The sequence below is a fragment of the Schistocerca gregaria genome, chromosome X, assembly GCF_023897955.1.
Source record: "Schistocerca gregaria isolate iqSchGreg1 chromosome X, iqSchGreg1.2, whole genome shotgun sequence".
Taxonomy (NCBI): domain Eukaryota; kingdom Metazoa; phylum Arthropoda; class Insecta; order Orthoptera; family Acrididae; genus Schistocerca; species Schistocerca gregaria.
Window position 1 is genome coordinate 613534614 of NC_064931.1, and position 18882 is coordinate 613553495.

General features: G+C 38.7%; 1 protein-coding gene across 50 annotated transcripts in view; it reads right to left on the minus strand.

Moving 5' to 3' along the window:
- The window catches only part of LOC126299121 (twitchin), a 484418-nt gene that overhangs the window by 124436 nt on the left and 341100 nt on the right, over positions 1-18882 (minus strand). For all 50 annotated transcript variants that reach the window (XM_049990829.1, XM_049990822.1, XM_049990871.1 and 47 more), the window contains 3 exons: positions 11188-11368; positions 9822-9966; positions 1835-1957 (listed from right to left, as the gene is read on the minus strand). In XM_049990829.1, the coding sequence (XP_049846786.1) occupies positions 1835-1957; positions 9822-9966; positions 11188-11368 (449 nt within the window). The remainder of the gene's footprint in view (positions 1-1834; positions 1958-9821; positions 9967-11187; positions 11369-18882) is intronic.

Genomic DNA, 18882 nt, shown 5'->3' on the forward strand with positions numbered 1-18882 from the left:
TCAATACAAGTGAAAACACAGACAGATAGGAAACGATATGATTAATGTATTGCTGGAAGCTTCTCCACATTTTGGTCAAGATGATTCTGTCAAAGCATTGGTCAATAGCCTGCTACGTTATTCTACAACTGAGCTTGACTTTGTTTCTAGTGAACTCAAATGACGGTAGGGCATTAAGCTATGACTCTCCGCCTTATTTTGGAAAGACAGGAAAGCAGTTATCTTGAAAAACACATATAGTTTCCTATTTATTTCTCTCGTCAGTTTAACACATCATGGTAGTGGTTGTAGGTGCCCTAGAACTGCAATTTTAAAAACTAGAATTCAAATAGTTTGTATGAAGATTAGTTTTCTGTGTCACTCGAATCATATACATACTCAATGAAAGAAAACTAGAAGGAGAGTAAGAATCATGTATTTTGCAGCATATGAAAATTCATATTTCCTGTTCTCATGTCCTGCAACAACCTGGCAAGACTGCTGGAGAACAGAGGGTAAGATCTCATGGATTTGTGGCATTCTTGTGAAGTAACAGAAGAACTTCAGGAATATCCTTAATGATGATATGCCATTTTTGCAGGATGCAATGTGTTGTAGACTTCTTGTCTATCCAAATGCAAGAGGGAAAACACCACCTACAAAAGACTGTGTTAGGATAATTTTCCCATTGTATGTCTCTCAGTGCCTATTTACTTTATTTTTATTGTGAAGATCATATCACTTAAAGCTTTCTATGTAATGACCTATTTAATAAACATTCCACGGCTCCTAAATAGCAAATCAATATTCCCATTCCAAGGCAAGGAGGGAGAGGGAGATGGCACACACATTATTGTGCTGGCGGGAGATAATAACATATGTAATATGATTAATCTACACATCTACCAGAGACGTGTGTTTTATGTACAAGCATTTCTCCATTGCTTCTTCATCAGGTGACTTGTACCATACTATTAAACATAATGATGCAAGAACAAATAAATCTAATAGTAATAATAATAATAATAATAATAATAATAATAATAACAAAAAACAGATTGTCAGTAGCGAAAGTAAATTTCTACTGAAGTTAGCGTGAGTCATATTTTTAGTTATTTAAAAGAAGGCAGCCTTCACCACTTTAACCATATCAAACCTTGTTTGTGATGGTGCATGTTTCTTTAAAGTTTCTGTAATACTATGAAGCTAAACATTCTGATTCCATTTAAACAGGTGGCGTAATACAGCATACAGAGGAAAATACTGAATACAGCTTACTGGAACAAATTACCTCAGTTTAATATCACAAACCTACTTGTAAATAATCCAGAAGCTATATAACCATGAACAAATAGGAACAGAGAATTAAATTTAACACTTTATATCAACAACTTAAAAAATACACAAATTCTCTATACTCTAGTGTTAATCAATACTGAAATAAAAAAAAAACACAGGCAAAATAAAACCAAACTAGAAGTGAATACAGAACAAAATACCAGTGATAAAGTGATTAAGATTTCAGAGATGTGGTGTACATGTAGATCCAGCAATGCTTTTCTTGGATGACCACAAAGATCAATGATATAGCTAACTGTGTGGATGAATCAGCTTTAAAAGAAATAGATATGTGATAGTATGATCATATGGGTTTTATTATGCATCTTAACACAAGTGTATTTCTCAGTGTTGCAAACTCTCACATATGTTACTGTCTTTTTAGCTCCTTTCATTTTGAGAAAAATTAAGAGTATAAAGGCAATAAACTTAATCATTGGAAACATATGAAGGCTGTTATGATTAATTAAAAATAACAATATATTTTCAACAGGCTAGTATTAATGCAAATACTTACCAAACGGATTTTTAGCAACAATGGTCTCTGTAGCTACTAATGGTTCTGATTCACCTTCTGAATTCACAGCAGCTACACGGAATTTATATTCTTTCCCAGGTGTTAATCCAGTAACCTCCATAGCTACAAATGTAAAATGACAATTTTAAAATCAATTGTGAATAGTAATAAAAATGAATTATAATGCTTGTGAGGTTTTCAAGAGGTTGTATTCCTTGTACTTTGAAGTGAAATTTTTAATCACAAGTTTTAGTTTGCTAATGGTATTTAGATCAACTTATATCAACATAATAATTATTCCACAGATACAGCATATAGCATTAATATATATGAAATAAAAGAAAGTAACATTTGACCATTATCTCTGAAGCAGCCATAACTTCACTCAAACTGAAAATCTAGCTGTATTTGCTAACAAACAAAAGATAAAAATTAACTTTCCTATCCAAATCATTCCAGGTAGGTTTTCGCTATTGTATATGGGATTAGATTTTTTAGTATTGCTGAACATCAGACAAATAGGGTTACTAATCTTCTTGAGTAAGAATTTAGTCCATCAATGAGTAAAACTTTCATCATTCCTGTCTAGTGCCCTTTATCCAGCCAACACTAGGTAGTGATTGGTATGGTCCTTCTCCAATTTTGTGGAGCACCAATCATCCACTTTTATAGGTTATAATTATAATGGGGTCACTGCTCCCAAAGGAATTTTAAATCTACACCCCTCACCCACCCTTCACCACAGCCTACCCCTTGCTTGATGTCAACCTAACTCTTGTAAATTCTTACAAGAGTTAGTACATATACTATATGCTCCTTTGTTTTGCCATGTTCTCTCATGTACCAAATGTTTCAGAATTAATCAACTGTTTCTGGTGTGATACTCTGTTGAAGTGAACTGTAAATGTGCACATCATTAGTACTGCTAAGCTTCTTTTTTTCATTTTTGTAATGTATGTTGGATAGACCATCAGTGAGAGAGCTCCTTGAGTTCCTGCTGCTAATAAGGCAAGTAAACCATTCGTTTGTTATATATTTTTATGAGCTTCCAACAGAAGCAACTTATTTACAGATAGATGTGTAGATACTAGTTTATTATTGTAATTTTTTGTGTGTTTGAGTGCTTACGAGGCACAACCTTTTATTCTAATAACAGTGTAGCATACAGTACCGTTGTTGTTATCGACCCTTGTATCAAACCTTGTATCATACAGGCTTTTGTTTGTTTTAGTTAGTGTATCTCAGTGTTGGATAGATGGTCAGTGAGAGAGCACCTCGAGTTCCTACCTAAAAAGGCAAGTACACCATTTGTTTGTTATATATTTTGATGAGCTTCCAACAAAAGCGACTTATTTACAGATACCTGTGTAGTTACTAGTTTATTTTTGTAATTTCTTGCGTGTTCGAGTGCTTACTAGGCACAACTTTTTCTTTTAATAATAATGTAGCATACAGTACCACCATTGTTATTGACCCTCGTATCATACAGGCTATTGTTTGTTTCAGTTAGTGCAGCTCAGTGTTGGTTAGACCGTCAGTGAGAGAGCACCTCAAATTCCTGCTGCTAATAAGCCAAGTACACCGTTTGTTTGTTAAAACAAACAGGAGCGACTTCAGTAATGGAAAGCAACTGAGATTGCTGTATACAGATGCGAGCCGAGTTGGTGACCCTTTGCTCACAGATCCAGGCCATGTTAGCTCCCATCAGACAGCTTGAGGCTGCTGTCAAGAGGCACCACTGTGGCAGCGCACCTGGCTGGCGCACAGCGTACGCGGGCACCTAGTATGGCTAGTGCCCGCGTACGGGATAATGCTCCGCCAGCAGGCAGAAATATTCTAAGTCCGAATCAAGGTCACGCGTGTTCGGACATGTATATAAGCGAGCAGCGCAGCGCAGCGGCTCTGTCAGACTGCTGCTGCTGCACAGGCAACTGCATTGAACGCTGCCAAGATGCCGTTCAGAGGATATCGCCGTCGTTCTAAACAAACAGTCTACAAGACCATCGAGAACATTGAATTTGCTACAACAGCTGGAGACAAGAAGAATCGTATTCCAGTTAAGTCTATCGCTGCACAAGCCCTGCTGGATGGTCCTGCTGTATTCGTCAGTTGCAGACTTAATTTTAGTTTAGATATAAATGATTCGTTTGGTCATGGTAACGGATGGTTTACCATAGCCATTGTTCCTGGTGGTACAGGAGTACCAAATGTTCCTGGACTTGAAAGTTTTGTTGACAGAGACATTATTGCTTTTCACACATACCATATTTCTGAATTGGCTAATAAGGATTTTGGTAAATCAGCATATGTTTCTCCTTCTTCTTTGTCATTATATACTCGTAATAGGAGGAAAATATCTGTAAACGAATCTGTGTTTATTTGGGTTAAAGGCAAAGGTGTATGTGAATATGTAAAGTTTGTTGGTGATTGTACTGTATATTTTCATAAATAAAGTTTTTATTTGCAAACTGATCTGTAGCGTAGCTGGTCACAGGGATGCAAGGGACGCTCAGCACATCCCATGTGTCCCCAAATTGGTGCACTGCTGTGGCTGCCCAGGCTACTGCCTGCACTGAGGTGGACCTCTTAACTGCGGTCAAGTGGGAGATCATTCCAAAGTCTGGTAGGCAGCAAAAGACTTTCCAAGGGGCTGATTGTACGGCCTCCCTGGTTCCTTTGATGAACAAGTTTCAAGCATTATATGCAGCTGACGAAGTCTCTAAGCTGGATACAGTCATCTATCCTGTTCCAGAGGAAGATTCTCAGTCCACAAGGTCTGGGCATTCACAGAGGGTGGGTTTGCTGGTAGTTGGGAGATCCAACATTAGGCATGTAATGCAGCCCCTTAGGAACATGGCTGCCAAGAAGGTGAAGGAAGCCAGTGTGCAGTCCATGTGCATACCGAGGGGAGTCATTCTAGATGTGGAAAGCGTGCTCTCGGATGCCATGAAGAGTACAGGGTACAGCCAACTGCAGGTGGTGGCTCATGTTGGTAACAATGATGTGTGTCACTTCGGATCGGAGGAGATTCTCTCTGGTTTTGAGCAGCTAGCTGCAATGGTGAAGACTGCCAGTCTTGCTTGCGAGATTAAGGTGGAGCTCACTGTCTGCAGCATCATCAATAGAACAGTCTGTGGTCGTTTAGTGCAGAGCCAAGTGGAGGGTATGAATCAGAGGCACAAGCTGTTCTGTGACCGTGTAGGCTGCAGATTCCTTTAGTGCCACCGGGTGGTGGGTTTCCGGGTTCCACTTAATAGGTCAGGAGTCCACTACACACAGGAAGTGGCTACACAGGTAGTGGGGGCTGTCTGGAAGGGACTGGGAAGTTCTTTAGGTTAGAGGGTCTCGGGAAACCACAGAAAGCTTATCCGTCTAAAGGAGGGCAGCTAAAACACATTAATGTAGTTGTAAAAATGATTGGTCTTATAGTTGTAAATTGTTGTAGCTGTGATGAAAAAGAATCAGAGCTCCAAGTGCTAATAGAAAGCATTGAAGCTCAAATAGTTATAGGTACAGAAAGCTGGCTAAACCTGGAAATAAGGTCAGCGCAATTTTTTTCAAATGATCTAACAGTGATCAGAAAGGGTAGATTAAATACTGCTGGTGGTGGATTGCTGTCAGAAGTAGTTTACCTTGTAGTGAAATTGAGATAGATTGTTCCTGCAAAATAGTATGTGTAGACGCTACACTTGACAATCGGACTAAACTATTAATTGGATCGTTTTACCAACCCCCCCGACTCTGAAAATATATTTTCTGAGCAGTTCAAGGAAAACTTGAGTCTCATTTCAATTACACATATATACTCATACAATTATAGTCAGTGGTGACTTCAATATACCCTCTATATGCTGGAAAAAGTATACATCTAAAGCCGGCGGCAGGCATAAAATGTCATCCGAAATTATACTGAATGCTTTCTCAGAAAATTATTTTGCACAATTAAGATCATGAGCACACTTGAAGCATAAATGGTTGCAAAAGCAAACTTGACCTCTTAGCAACAAATAATCCTGGATGAGTAGGGAGTATTATGGCAAATACAGGGATTAGCGACCGCAAGGCAGTTGCTGCTAGGCTGAATATCGTAACACCTACAACCATCAAAAAGAAGTGCAAGGCAAGCTGATAAAAATGCTCTTAACACCTTTTTAAGAGGCAGTCTTCACTCCTTCCAATCTGATCATGTAAGCATAGAAAAGATGTTGAATGATTTCAAAAAGAGAGAGAGTATCAACAGCAATTGAGAGACATATACCACATAAATTAATAAGAGATGGTACTGAACCTCCGTGGTATACAAAATGGGTCAGATCACTGTTGCAGAGGCAACAAAAAAAGCATGCTAAATTTAAAAGAATGCAAAATCCCCAAGACTGGCAAAGTTTTGCAGCAGTTCGAAATACAGCACATACTTCAATGCGAGTTGCTTTTAATAATTTCCACAATGAAATTCTCTCTCAAAATCTGGCAGAAAACCCAAAGAGATTTTGTCCATACATAAAGCACACCAGTGCCAAGACACAATCAGTACCTTCACGGTGCGATAACAGCAGTGAAGTCACTAATGACAGAACTACTAAAGCAGGGTTACTAAACACGGTTTTCTGAAACTCCTCCATCAAAGAAGACGAAGTAAATATTCCTGAATTCCAATCAAGTACAACTGCCAAGATGAAAAACACAGAAGTAGATATCCTCGGTGGAGCAAAGCAGTGTAAATCACTTAATACAGGCAAGGCCTTTGGTCCAGACTGTATACCAGTCAGGTTCATTTCAGAGTATGCTGATGCATTAGCTCTGTATTTAGCAATTATATACAACTGCTGGCTCACTGAAAGATCCATACCTAAATACTGGAAAATTGCTCAAGTCACACCAATACCCGAAAAGGGAAGTAGGTGCAATCTGCTGTATTACAAGCCCACATCATTAACGTCGATTTGCAGTAGTGTTTTGGAAAATATACTGTGTTTGAACATTATGAAGTACCTCAAAGAAAACGATTTATTGACAGATAGTCAGTATGGATTCACAAAATATCATTCTTGTGAAAAACAATTAGTTCTTCATACTCATGAAGTAATGAGTGTTATTGACAGGGGATGTCAAATTGATTCCATATTTTTAGATTTCTAGAATCTAGAATTTTTATAATGTTCAGAGCGCATTATCATCCAGAAAGGAAGTTCCTTGAAGGCTGTTTGACAGGAAGTTGAAAAGGTGAAAATCTGAGGCTGCAGGTGAATAAAGTAGGTGTGGAGTGACTTCCCAATCTAACTCCTGCATAGTGTTTTTTGTCAGTGTAGTAGAATGCAGGCAGACATTATCATGGAGTAGAATCATATCACACAGTTTTCTTTGTCACAGTTCTCAGATTGTGTCTGCAAGACATCTCAGTTGTTGACCATAAATGTCAGCAGTGACTGCTACACCTCAGGGAAGCAATTCATAGTACACGGCACTGTTGCTGTTCCACCAGATGCATAACATTATCTTTCATGGATGCACACAGGTCTTTGTATGGGGAGCTGCTGTTTTGTTTGGGCTTAAAGATTTCTTTTTTTCTTATATTAGCATAAAGACAATTTCTGATCACCACAACTAATACAGGATAGGAATGGCCAGTGTTATTCATGAGCCAATTGATGATGAGAAAGCAGAGATGCATTTACGGCCACCCACAGATTTTTGTGACTTTGGAATTGAGCACGCTGTATCCATACACCCGATTTTTGAACCTCACTCATTGCATGCAAATGTTGCACAATGGTGGAATGATAACAGTTCATCACATTTGCCAGTTCTCGAGTTTACTGAGAATGGATTAATGTGTTTAAATGATCTTCATCACATGCTGATGGTCTTCCTGGAAGTGGAAAGTCAAAACAGTACGCCTTAAAACAAGAAAAATGATTTTCTTGCCATACAATATCTAATGGCATTATTCTCATGCAGAGCACAAATGTTTTTGGTTGCCTCCACTGCTGTCACTCCTCTACTGAACTCAAACAGAAGTATCTGTCAGAAATTATCTGATATCTCCACTTGGCACTTCATTTTCTAGTGTCTACAGTTCCACTCACTAACTCCAAATGACAAAATGCCAATATGTAAACTCACATAGCAACAGTGAGTTACAAATAAAATATGATTATCAATAAATGAAAACATAGCAACAAGAATACCAACATGCAAAACAAAAATACTATGAACTTATGCACCAACCTAATAAATATTTAATAGTGTGTGGTGGATAATACTTCAATTGTTGTAAGAAGCCAAAAAGTGAACTTATTGCGGTCATCTGGTGTACAGTATGCTCATGATCATTACACACCTACCTATAATTCATAGTACCACCTTGCCCTAATAATGGTGGCTGTGATGTCTTGTACTATGACCTCCACTAGGGATCCAACCCACTGTTGGAAGACCATGATGTATGATTACTCAATCACTGTCCAGAGCCAAGGACTAATTGCTCACAGCTCATTTATGATATCCCAAATATCCTCAATAGAAATAGCAATTAAACAATAACATAAGTGACTCCCCTATCAACTAACAACAGCCCAAACTATTCCATTCACCTCCCTGGCAGAAGCACTTTTTCTTTACTACAGCAATTAAATGATAACATAATTACTCATGAGTGATGGCAGCCTAATGTCTGTAGAGTACTCCTTGAACCATTCTGATACAATTCAGCAGTGACAGAGTGATGAACTGTTTTGTGGTGTCTCAAAGGCAAACAAATCAATACATGTGATCCTATAGTATATTGCTGTATTTTCTTCAAATGAGAGACAACAGCTGACACATAAGAGGTATAAATCCATCTCATGTACATAGCTTTCACATGAGAGGTCTTCAATATGCTTTTATCCTGCCAACGGTGTATACCAGCATATATAGTGACTCATCAGTCCACTTGACCTTTTCCCTTACTCTGAGGATCCAATGGCAATGTTACTAAGTCGATGCTAATTTCAGTACCATGTGATGTCCGGTGAGTACATCAACTTGTGTGTGGCATTGGATCATGCACCCCTCTAATGAGGAGGTCATTATGTATAGCATGGCTGCTGAATAAACATTGTTTTGCAGCTTTAACTGGTGGATGATTTGCTGCAGTTCGTCATATCTAATCTGTATAGTGTTACAATCTGAAATAGTCAATGGCAGCCCTTGTCATCAACATCAATAGCAATTGATTACAGTGAAGATGCTTTCCCTTAATGCATGATCTTCAGGTACCCCTTTGAAAGTTCAGTGCCTGAATGATCTCATATGTGAAGCATTCCATGTGCCACCAGCTGCAATTGGTATATGATCGACTGCACTGATGTTACACGCTTTGATTACCATGCTGTCAGACAGTACAAGGCCTGATAACATCCCCATCAAGTGACAGGTCAAACTATTCCATTCACCTCCCTGGCAGAAGCACCTTTTCTTCACCATAGCAATTAAATGATAATATAATTACTCATGAGTGTAAATATAATACTAAATATGATAAATTTAACAATACCATGAAACAAGAAAACCATCCTTCATTATGAAGACTAGATAATTCATGGAGTATAAACATCTGACAATGATACATCTTTTTCAATAATGTAAAATTCAAAACTTAGCTAGTAGCCAGTAGCTGTCTTCCTCCCTCACAAATACCTCATACTATTTACCACACAAATCTGGTTTCTCAGATGCCAATTTTTAGCATCTTATCCCCAAGTCTATTCACAATGTTATCTTATGTTTTCTAACAAGAGACCAACAATGACAGCTAAATTCTGTGAATTTTGATGGCTTGAAGGAGAAGGGACTGTAACATCACAACTGACGAAGCTTAAGGAAAATTTTTATAACTAAGTCAATGGTAGCATATTTAACACATTTTCCCCATTTTCCCATATATTTTAGTACAACATTTACTCATGAGACTAGACATTCACAAACACTAATCAGTTATATTAACCTGGTTCATTGGATCTTCCACAAGGTACCCAACAGCCTGTCTCTGGATCCATCTTTTCAACTTGGTAATATTCGATTGGAGTACCTCCATCATCCTTTGGTCGCTTCCATTTGAGTTTACATCCTTCTTTGTGAACATCAGATACCTAAAGCGGAAAAAAGGAATTAACTGGATGATGGAAAAACCTGGTGGAACACAAAGATGACCTGAGCAAAAACATAAAGACATAACACTGGACAGCAGACAGGCACAAGAACAAGGAGTTGGGTATTACAGTTGTATTAGTATATTCCCAGGTGACAACATGTGGAGAGCACGTAAGAGATTTTTAAATTAGCACTAATGATAAAGTGTCAAAGATTTACTTGCCAATGACAACTTAGTATCATTTGTTTTTAGTTGTTGGAGTCAACAGAAGTGCAGTATTCATTTCATCCAAAAACCAAGAACTAAGTGATGTAATTGTAAATGATGTTTTTCACAAAATTACTAAGTGTTTCTCAGCAAACGGACTCTCTTTAAATTCTGATAAAACACAGTATATACAGTTCCGTACAGTAAATGGCACAACTCCAGTAATATATATAGACTTTGAACAGAAGTCTGTAGTTAAGGTAGAATTTTCAAAATGTATAGCTGTGTCCATTGATGAGAGGTTAAACTGGAAGTAACACATTGATGGTCTGCTGAAACATCTGAGTTCAGCTCCGTATGCTATTAGGGTTATTGCAAATTTTGCTGATAAGAATCTCAGTAAATTAGCTTACTATGACTACTTTCATTCACTGCTTTCGTATGGCATCATATTCTGGGGTAATTCATCATTGAGTAGAAAAGTATTCACCTCACAGTATATATATTCCAACTCAGTTCAAAAGTAATAGCAGTGTGCATAGCTATAACACCAGGAGAAAGGATGATCTTCACTATGCAGGGTTAAATCTGACTTTGGCACAGAAAGGTGTAAATTATGCTGCCACAAAAGTCTTTGGTCACCTACCAAACAGCATCAAAAGCCTGACAGATAGCCACCTAACATTTAAAAATATATTAAAAGAATTTCTAGATGACAACTCCTTCTACTCATTGGCTGAATTTTTAGATATAAATTAAGGGAGGAAAAAAACTACAACAACAACTTAAACATTAGTATCATGCAATATTTTGTGTAATGTAATATCTTGTACAGACATCTTTTATTAACCTGACACGTTCCACATCATTATGAAGTGTCGTATTCATGATCTATGGAACAAGTATTAATCTAATCTAATCTGCTTCATTCATTGTAAAAATATATATTTTGTATCATAACTGAACCACGTACAAAAATACAGTATCAATATCCATTTTGGGAAGCTCTTACTTGAAGTGGTCCTTCTGGAGCAGTTGGTTTGTCAGTGACAGTCACATTCACAGTCACCGAATCCTTTCCAGATGTATTTGTGGCTGTTATTGTATATTCACCAGAATCACCACGGTGTACAGGACGGATTACAAGCTTGCTGTTATAATCCACATTATCAACTTGTACTGTCTTGGATGACCTAAAAAAATTACAATTTCACTTTTTTCACCATCACCAATTGCAACTACAAATTTGAAGACCTAAAGTGAAAGTGAATATTATTAATTATTCATTATCATACCCAATTCCTGAAGCATATTTCAATGTTCTGAAAAGCTTGTAAGTGTGTTGCAGGGGAGACTGTACTGAGACATATTTGTTAAGAAAAAATTTGATATGTTGCACCATTTCCATGTTATTTAGTACTGAAGCTAGCAAATCAGGTTGTTGCATAAACAAATTCAAGCACTAGCATGCACTAAAATGCAGCATGGTAATGCACAGATATAAAAATGCAGTAATGCACAGACGTCTTGTTCGAATGCTCATTACCACTAAAAATGTGCCTTTCTGGAAATGGTAAATGCAAGCTTGGTAAGGAAAAGTTATGTTTGCTGTGTTTGAGGAAACCAAATGAAGAACAAGTCTGGCGACATTGTCTCTCGCAGGTTCCTTGAGTTTGAATGCATGATGACCTGACTGGTTCACTTTAATGCTACTTAACACAGAAATGGTGCATCATGTTGAATTTTTTTCTCAGTGACTGAGGAGCATTTTTTCAAAACTCTGTATATGCAAAAAATTAGGCATTGTGATGGCATATGTTGATCTTTCACTTCAAACTCATGAACCAAGTTTAGCAAAAGTGGACTACTACTGTGTATAGTTTCACAAGGTTTTAGCAAAACTTAATACGTGCATTCTCACAGTTACAGCGTAAGTCTCTACTCTCTTTCTGTAGCAAGCAGTTAACAATAATGGAGTATATTGGTTGCTTTAAGCAATGTTACCCATTGTTGTAACAATACTTACTGGTGGGAATAGTGTTGCAACCAGACTTTACTGTCATAGAAACAAATGCAGCTTACTTTTAGACTAGTATTAACTTGATGCTCATGTGTATGTCTGCAAAAAAGTATAGCATGAGGAAGCAGAATGAATTATGAGCCTCACAATTCTGAAAATGGCATACAGGTCAAAGAATGTTCCAATTGGAGAATATCTTGATTCAAGAAGAGCTTTCATTGACCTGACACACAAATCAAAAAGTGTTAAAAAGAACCTTTCGTTAAATGCAACCATGGACTAGAGATTTCACCTTCAAAAGCTAAAGAAATGAAAGAATGCAAAGCTGCTGCACTCTGCAAAAAAGATATTTCACACTTTCATCATCACATGACATCATTACATAAAATGGATCAAGACAATTTTCTTGTAAAATTTCTTTATATATTTTCACCCTAGCTCAGAGAAGTGGACCCCCAGAATACATAAAGGAAGAAAACAGTGTTCACTCTGTCTGCTTGCCGGGGGGTCTCATCCGAGATGTGGAGGAGGCCCTACCGGCGGCGATAGAGAGCACTGGGTGCACCCGACTGCAAATTGTTGCTCATGTTGGCACCAATGACTCCTGCCGTCTGGGGTCAGAGGTCATCCTCAGTTTGTACAGGCGGTTGGCGGAGTTGGTGAAGGTAGAAAGCCTTGCTCGCAGGGTGGAATCAGAGCTAACTATTTGTAGTATCGTTCCCAGAACCGATCGCGGTCCTCTGGTTTGGAGCCGAGTGGAAGGCTTAAACCAGAGGCTCAGACGATTCTGCGGAGAGCTGGGGTGCAAATTTCTCGACCTCCGCTATCGGGTGGAGAAATGTAGGGTCCCCCTGAATAGGTCAGGCGTGCACTACACGCCGGAAGTGGCTACGAGGGTAGCGGAGTACGTGTGGAGTACACATGGGGTTTTTTTAGGTTAGAGAATTCCCTCCCTAGGCCCGACAAGACGCCTCCTGAGACGCGGCAAGGCACGAGTAGGCAAAATGCAACAAGGAATAACAATATTAATGTGCTAATAGTAAACTGCAGGAGTGTCTATAGAAAGGTCCCAGAACTGCTCTCATTAATAAACGGTCACAACGCCCATATAGTACTAGGAACAGAAAGTTGGCTGAAACCAGACGTAAACAGTAATGAAATCCTAAACTCGGATTGGAATGTATACCGCAGAGATAGGCTGGACAGTGAAGGGGGAGGCATGTTTATAGCAATAAGAAGTGCAATAGTATCGAAGGAAATTGACGGAGATTCGAATTGTGAAATGATTTGGGTGAAGGTCATGGTTAAAGCAGGCTCAGACATGGTAATTGGATGTCTCTATAGGCCCCCGGGCTCAGCAGCTGTTGTGGCTCAGCACCTGAAGAATAATTTGGAAAATATTTCGAGTAGATTTCCCCACCATGTTATAGTTCTGGGTGGAGATTTTAATTTGCCGGATATAGACTGGGAGACTCAAACGTTCATAACGGGTGGCAGGGACAAAGAATCCAGTGAAATATTTTTAAGTGCTTTATCTGAAAACTACCTTGAGCAGTTAAACAGAAAACCGACTCGTGGCGATAACATATTAGACCTTCTGGTGACAAACAGACCCGAACTATTTGAATCAGTTAATGCAGAACAGGGAATCAGCGATCATAAAGCGGTTACTGCATCGATGATTTCAGCCGTAAATAGAAATATTAAAAAAGGTAGGAAGATTTTTCTGTTTAGCAAAAGTGACAAAAAGCAGATTACAGAGTACCTGACGGCTCAACACAAAAGTTTTGTCTCAAGTGCAGATAGTGTTGAGGATCAGTGGACAAAGTTCAAAACCATGGTACAATATGCGTTAGATGAGTATGTGCCAAGCAAGATCGTAAGAGATGGGAAAGAGCCACCGTGGTACAACAACCGAGTTAGAAAACTGCTGCGGAAGCAAAGGGAACTTCACAGCAAACATAAACATAGCCAAAGCCTTGCAGACAAACAAAAATTACGCGAAGCGAAATGCAGTGTGAGGAGGGCTATGCGAGAGGCTTTTTGCAGATATTGCTGTGGTGTATCGAGAGGTTGCAACAATGGAAAATTGTACTGAAATGCAGGAGGATCTGCAGCGAATTGACGCATGGTGCACGGAATGGCAATTGAATCTCAATGTAGACAAGTGTAATGTGATGTGAATACATAGAAAGATAGGTCCCTTATCATTTAGCTACAAAATAGCAGGTCAGCAACTGGAAGCAGTTAATTCCATAAATTATCTGGGAGTACTCATTAGGAGTGATTTAAAATGGAATGATCATATAAAGTTGATCGTCGGTAAAGCAGATGCCAGACTGAGATTCATTGGAAGAATCCTAAGGAAATGCAATCCGACAACGAAGGAAGTAGGTTACAGTACGCTTGTTCGCCCAATGCTTGAATACTGCTCAGCAGTGTGGGATCCGCACCAGGTAGGGTTGATAGAAGAGATAGAGAAGATCCAACGGAGAGCAGCGCGCTTCGTTACAGGATCATTTAGTAATTGCGAAAGCATTACTGAGATGATAGATAAACTCCAGTGGAAGACTCTGCAGGAGAGACGCTCAGTAGCTCGGTACGGGCTTTTGGTGAAGTTTCGAGAAGATACCTTCACCGAAGAGTCAAGCAGTATATTGCTCCCTCCTACGTATATCTCGCGAAGAGACCATGAGGATAAAATCAGAGAGATTAGAGCCCACACAGAAGCATACCGACAATCCTTCTTTCCACGTACAATACGAGACTGGAATAGAAGGGAGAACCGATAGAGGTACTCAGGGTACCCTCCGCCACACACCGTCAGGTGGCTTGCGGAGTATGGATGTAGATGTAGATGTAGATACCATTAGGAAAAGAAATTATGAAGTGGTGCCTGTTTGTGCTGCAACTTTCCAGGAAGTATCTGAAATGTCGAAGTATAGGTTATACTATTTAGCAAGCTTGTTCCATGAAATAGGAAGGTCGCCAAAGCAAAGAAGGTGAGGTTACAGAACAGGAAAGGAACATAAGGAGGTAATTGTTGCCACTATGAATTGCAGAGAGAGCCATCATGGGAGGGACAACTCTTCGAGAGGCCATTTGTCTTCAGCTCTCACAGTCAATACAATGTTCAAGAGATTCTGTGACGAAAGGAAAAATTTAGGACTGAACAATGTTCCTTATCATAGTACAAGCTTATATTTTACAAACATTTCAATCTATCATTCAGGACACCTCATACTGATATCTCCTCCACTTGTAAGGTTGGTTTAATGGAAATAAAAGCAGAAACATGTCGGCAAAAGAACAATGAACTACGAACTAGCTACAGGTTACATAAAACTCATGCAAAGAGGTTTTATGATACAATGAAGGAAGATAATCCAACAGTCATTACGATTTGCTTTGACCTGTAGCAAAACCAATCCATTCCAAAACTATCAGTCAGTGAGGTTTTTTACACTAGACAAGTATGTTAATGCAATCTGTGCATTATGATCTGTACTAAGGAGCAAAAAAAGAAAAAAGGTTCATGTTTGACACCTAGTTGGAGACAGAATCTTCAAGAAGATGCAATCAAGTTGCTTCAGCTTTGCTAGATTTTCTTTTTGACTTAGATAAAAAATCACCAAATGATAGCACCTGTTATACATCTATTCTCAGATTCTTGCAGCAGCCAAAATAAAAACAGTTGTATGATGGCAATGCTTATTGTGTTCTTGGACAAGAGCACAAAATTAAATAATATTCATCACTTCTCACTGTTCATGGCCATAGCGACATGCCTCCAGACCTAGTGTATGGTAGAACACCAGTCTTGCAGAAAAAAAAGGAAGTACCTTGTCTCCTAAAGAATACTATGATATTTTAGAAGAGAATGGTACTCTCAAAGTTCTAAACACAGACTGGGCAGTTAAAACTCTAAATGATAGTGTGTAGAAGGTACTAAAATCCAAGCTACCACTCAAAATAAACAGCCAGCATATCATTTCATACATGAAAGCAAAGAAAATTGTTAGTGTGTCAGTAAGCAATTCATACTCTGGAGATCCTGTACAAGATGACATCCTGAGATGAAAGAAACCATGCCATCCAACAATACTGACATCCAACCTTCTAAAAAACAAATATGAGATGCAAAGAAAAGGAAAAAGATGTGTCTGCCTTGATAAAGTATTTTGAAATTACATTTGATGCAAAAGAATTTTACAAAGGTGTCCTAGATTAATAATGTATAGATGTAAGAGGGAAAACTTGACAATAAAAATGTGATTGTAACATGCAATATTTTTTGTGTTATTCATTTCATACTTCATGTAATATTGATGATAATGATATAAGCTAAACAAATATGTTAAAATAGTTATATTTGCTATTATTGTATTATGCAACTGTATTGCTATTATTATTGTTTGAATTTCTCAATAAAGTCAATAACTTTAGATTAAAAAAATGGTTATGTGTAATAATATATGCAAAAATATCCATTTTACAACAATTTAGGCATATAATAAACACTAAAGCATATAAAAAATTAGTTGTGGAAAAAGTACACAGAATTAAAGAAAGCAACATAATTAATACCAGCAATAATTGTAAGCATCTATCTACTTTTAACAAACACTGGAAATATCACACCTTAATATACTGCTATAAAAATTAAATTTTAATATATTTCATTACAATCCTTTACTGTCAGTGATACCTAATAGTCATGTAAAAATTCAAATGCTCCTACATATTTATCCAGGTGAAAGAGAAAAATTCATTTTATGAAAAACTGTAAATGTTCCATTTATCAAATTTTGAAAAAATGCTCCACAATTATTCTTCAGCCCAAAATCCCCTGCAAAACCCTTTCAAGCTTTTCAGAATTTTTCTGACGACTCAGTATAGTCCACAGATAGTAAGTACATATTTGGAAGCTCATAGGACGAGAGAATTTGTATACAGATTTCAGTGTGTTCTTTGTAATTAGCACTTCATTGCTACCTATCCAAGCAATGTCTTTATATAATATTTTTTCATCAAGATTACACACACAAAATGAATTAATCACTAAATGTTCTCATAATGCTGAAAAATTAATTATGCATATCTTTCTCCATAAAGTTTCCTTATATTACAATATGATCCTAGTGAGTTATAGTAACATTTATAAACACCAAACACCAAGCCTAAGCCAAATTTGCAACTACCATGGCTAAGGCTACAGTAAATAATAATGTAATTTAATACAGAGGCTTTGTTACATGAACTTGTTCTTTGTATGAGAAACCAATATCAAACAAGGTTGTGTTGTGAAGCATTTATCATAATTGGGATAGATTCATTTCACTGACATATGCATGTATAAGGCACTTTTTCTCTCCAGATTCACTTTCAATATGCATTAATTTCTCTTAAGAGAGAGCTCTTTATCCATTTAGCATTTTGCTACTTCTGTTATTATTGCTCAATTTTTAAATTACATTAAATTTGCTATGGGGCCAGCCTCCTTTAATGCTGTTACTGGTGCATTATTGTTATAAATATCACAAACATGCCTGACATTAATGATCCTAATAAAGGTATCTGTTGTGATAGTGCCACGACATTTAACAGTGCCGCCACGACAGTACGCACAAACGGCGATAGAGGCGCTCCGCAAATCAGATGAGCGCGGGAGCGCCACCTAGCTACGAACGGCACCGGCCGCATGTCACGGCACAGCAGTCGAATACGAGAGACTGAGTTGTAATCATGTGATCAGCTATTGTTTCTAAGAGAGAGTGTGAAAATCCACGCAATTATTGTGATTAAAGGTTATAACACTTTTTGGCGACGAGGTCGGGATATTTTCACCGCGTTGTGGATTTGCGTGTTTGTGACGGGGCAGACATGGAACAGCTTATGCAAGCGCTCATTGAACAACAAACACAGCTGACGGCAGCGATTCAGGCGTTGTCGACGTCGCTTACTCATCGTCTGTCTTCCTCTTCTCCGCCTCCATTCCCTCCTTACGACGAGGCCGCTGAAGACTGGGAGAATTATGAGAAGCGTTTGCGGCAACACTTCTTGGCTTTCGGCGTTGTCGACGCTCCTATGTGTAAGTCGTTATTTCTATCTTGGATTTCCCCTCGGGTCTATCAGCTGCTATCTCAGTTAGCCCCTCTGCGGGAACCAGCCTCCCTGTCCTTCCAAGAAATGTGTGACTTATTGTCTGCCTATTATCGAACAAACACCCACGTCGTTGCCGCCCGCGTGGCGTTCTACCGGTGTCGTAAACAGCCCCATCAATCTTACCGGGCTTGGGCGGCGGAACTACATGGCCTGAGTAGGAAATGTCAGTTTGTCACGGACACTCATCACGAGTCTTATGCGGATTCAATGGTTAGGGATGCTATTCTACGGCTTGCTCCTGATAAAGAAGTTCGGCAACGTGCCCTACAACTGCCAAACCCGTCGTTGTCGGAAGTTCTAAGCATCGCTCAATCCTTTGAAGTGTCTCACGCTGCTGGCGCGCAAATAGACGCGTGGTGTGATGTAGGCGCTGTACAGTCAACTCTCGACAAGGACAATTTGCCTGTTGCACAGGAGAACGAAGATGTGGCGGCGGTTCACTCGCGTAAACAACGTCGCGTTGGGCCGCAACGCTCGCAGCGAAACCAGCAACCACAGAAGCCGGTTCGTTCCGCGCTTCCT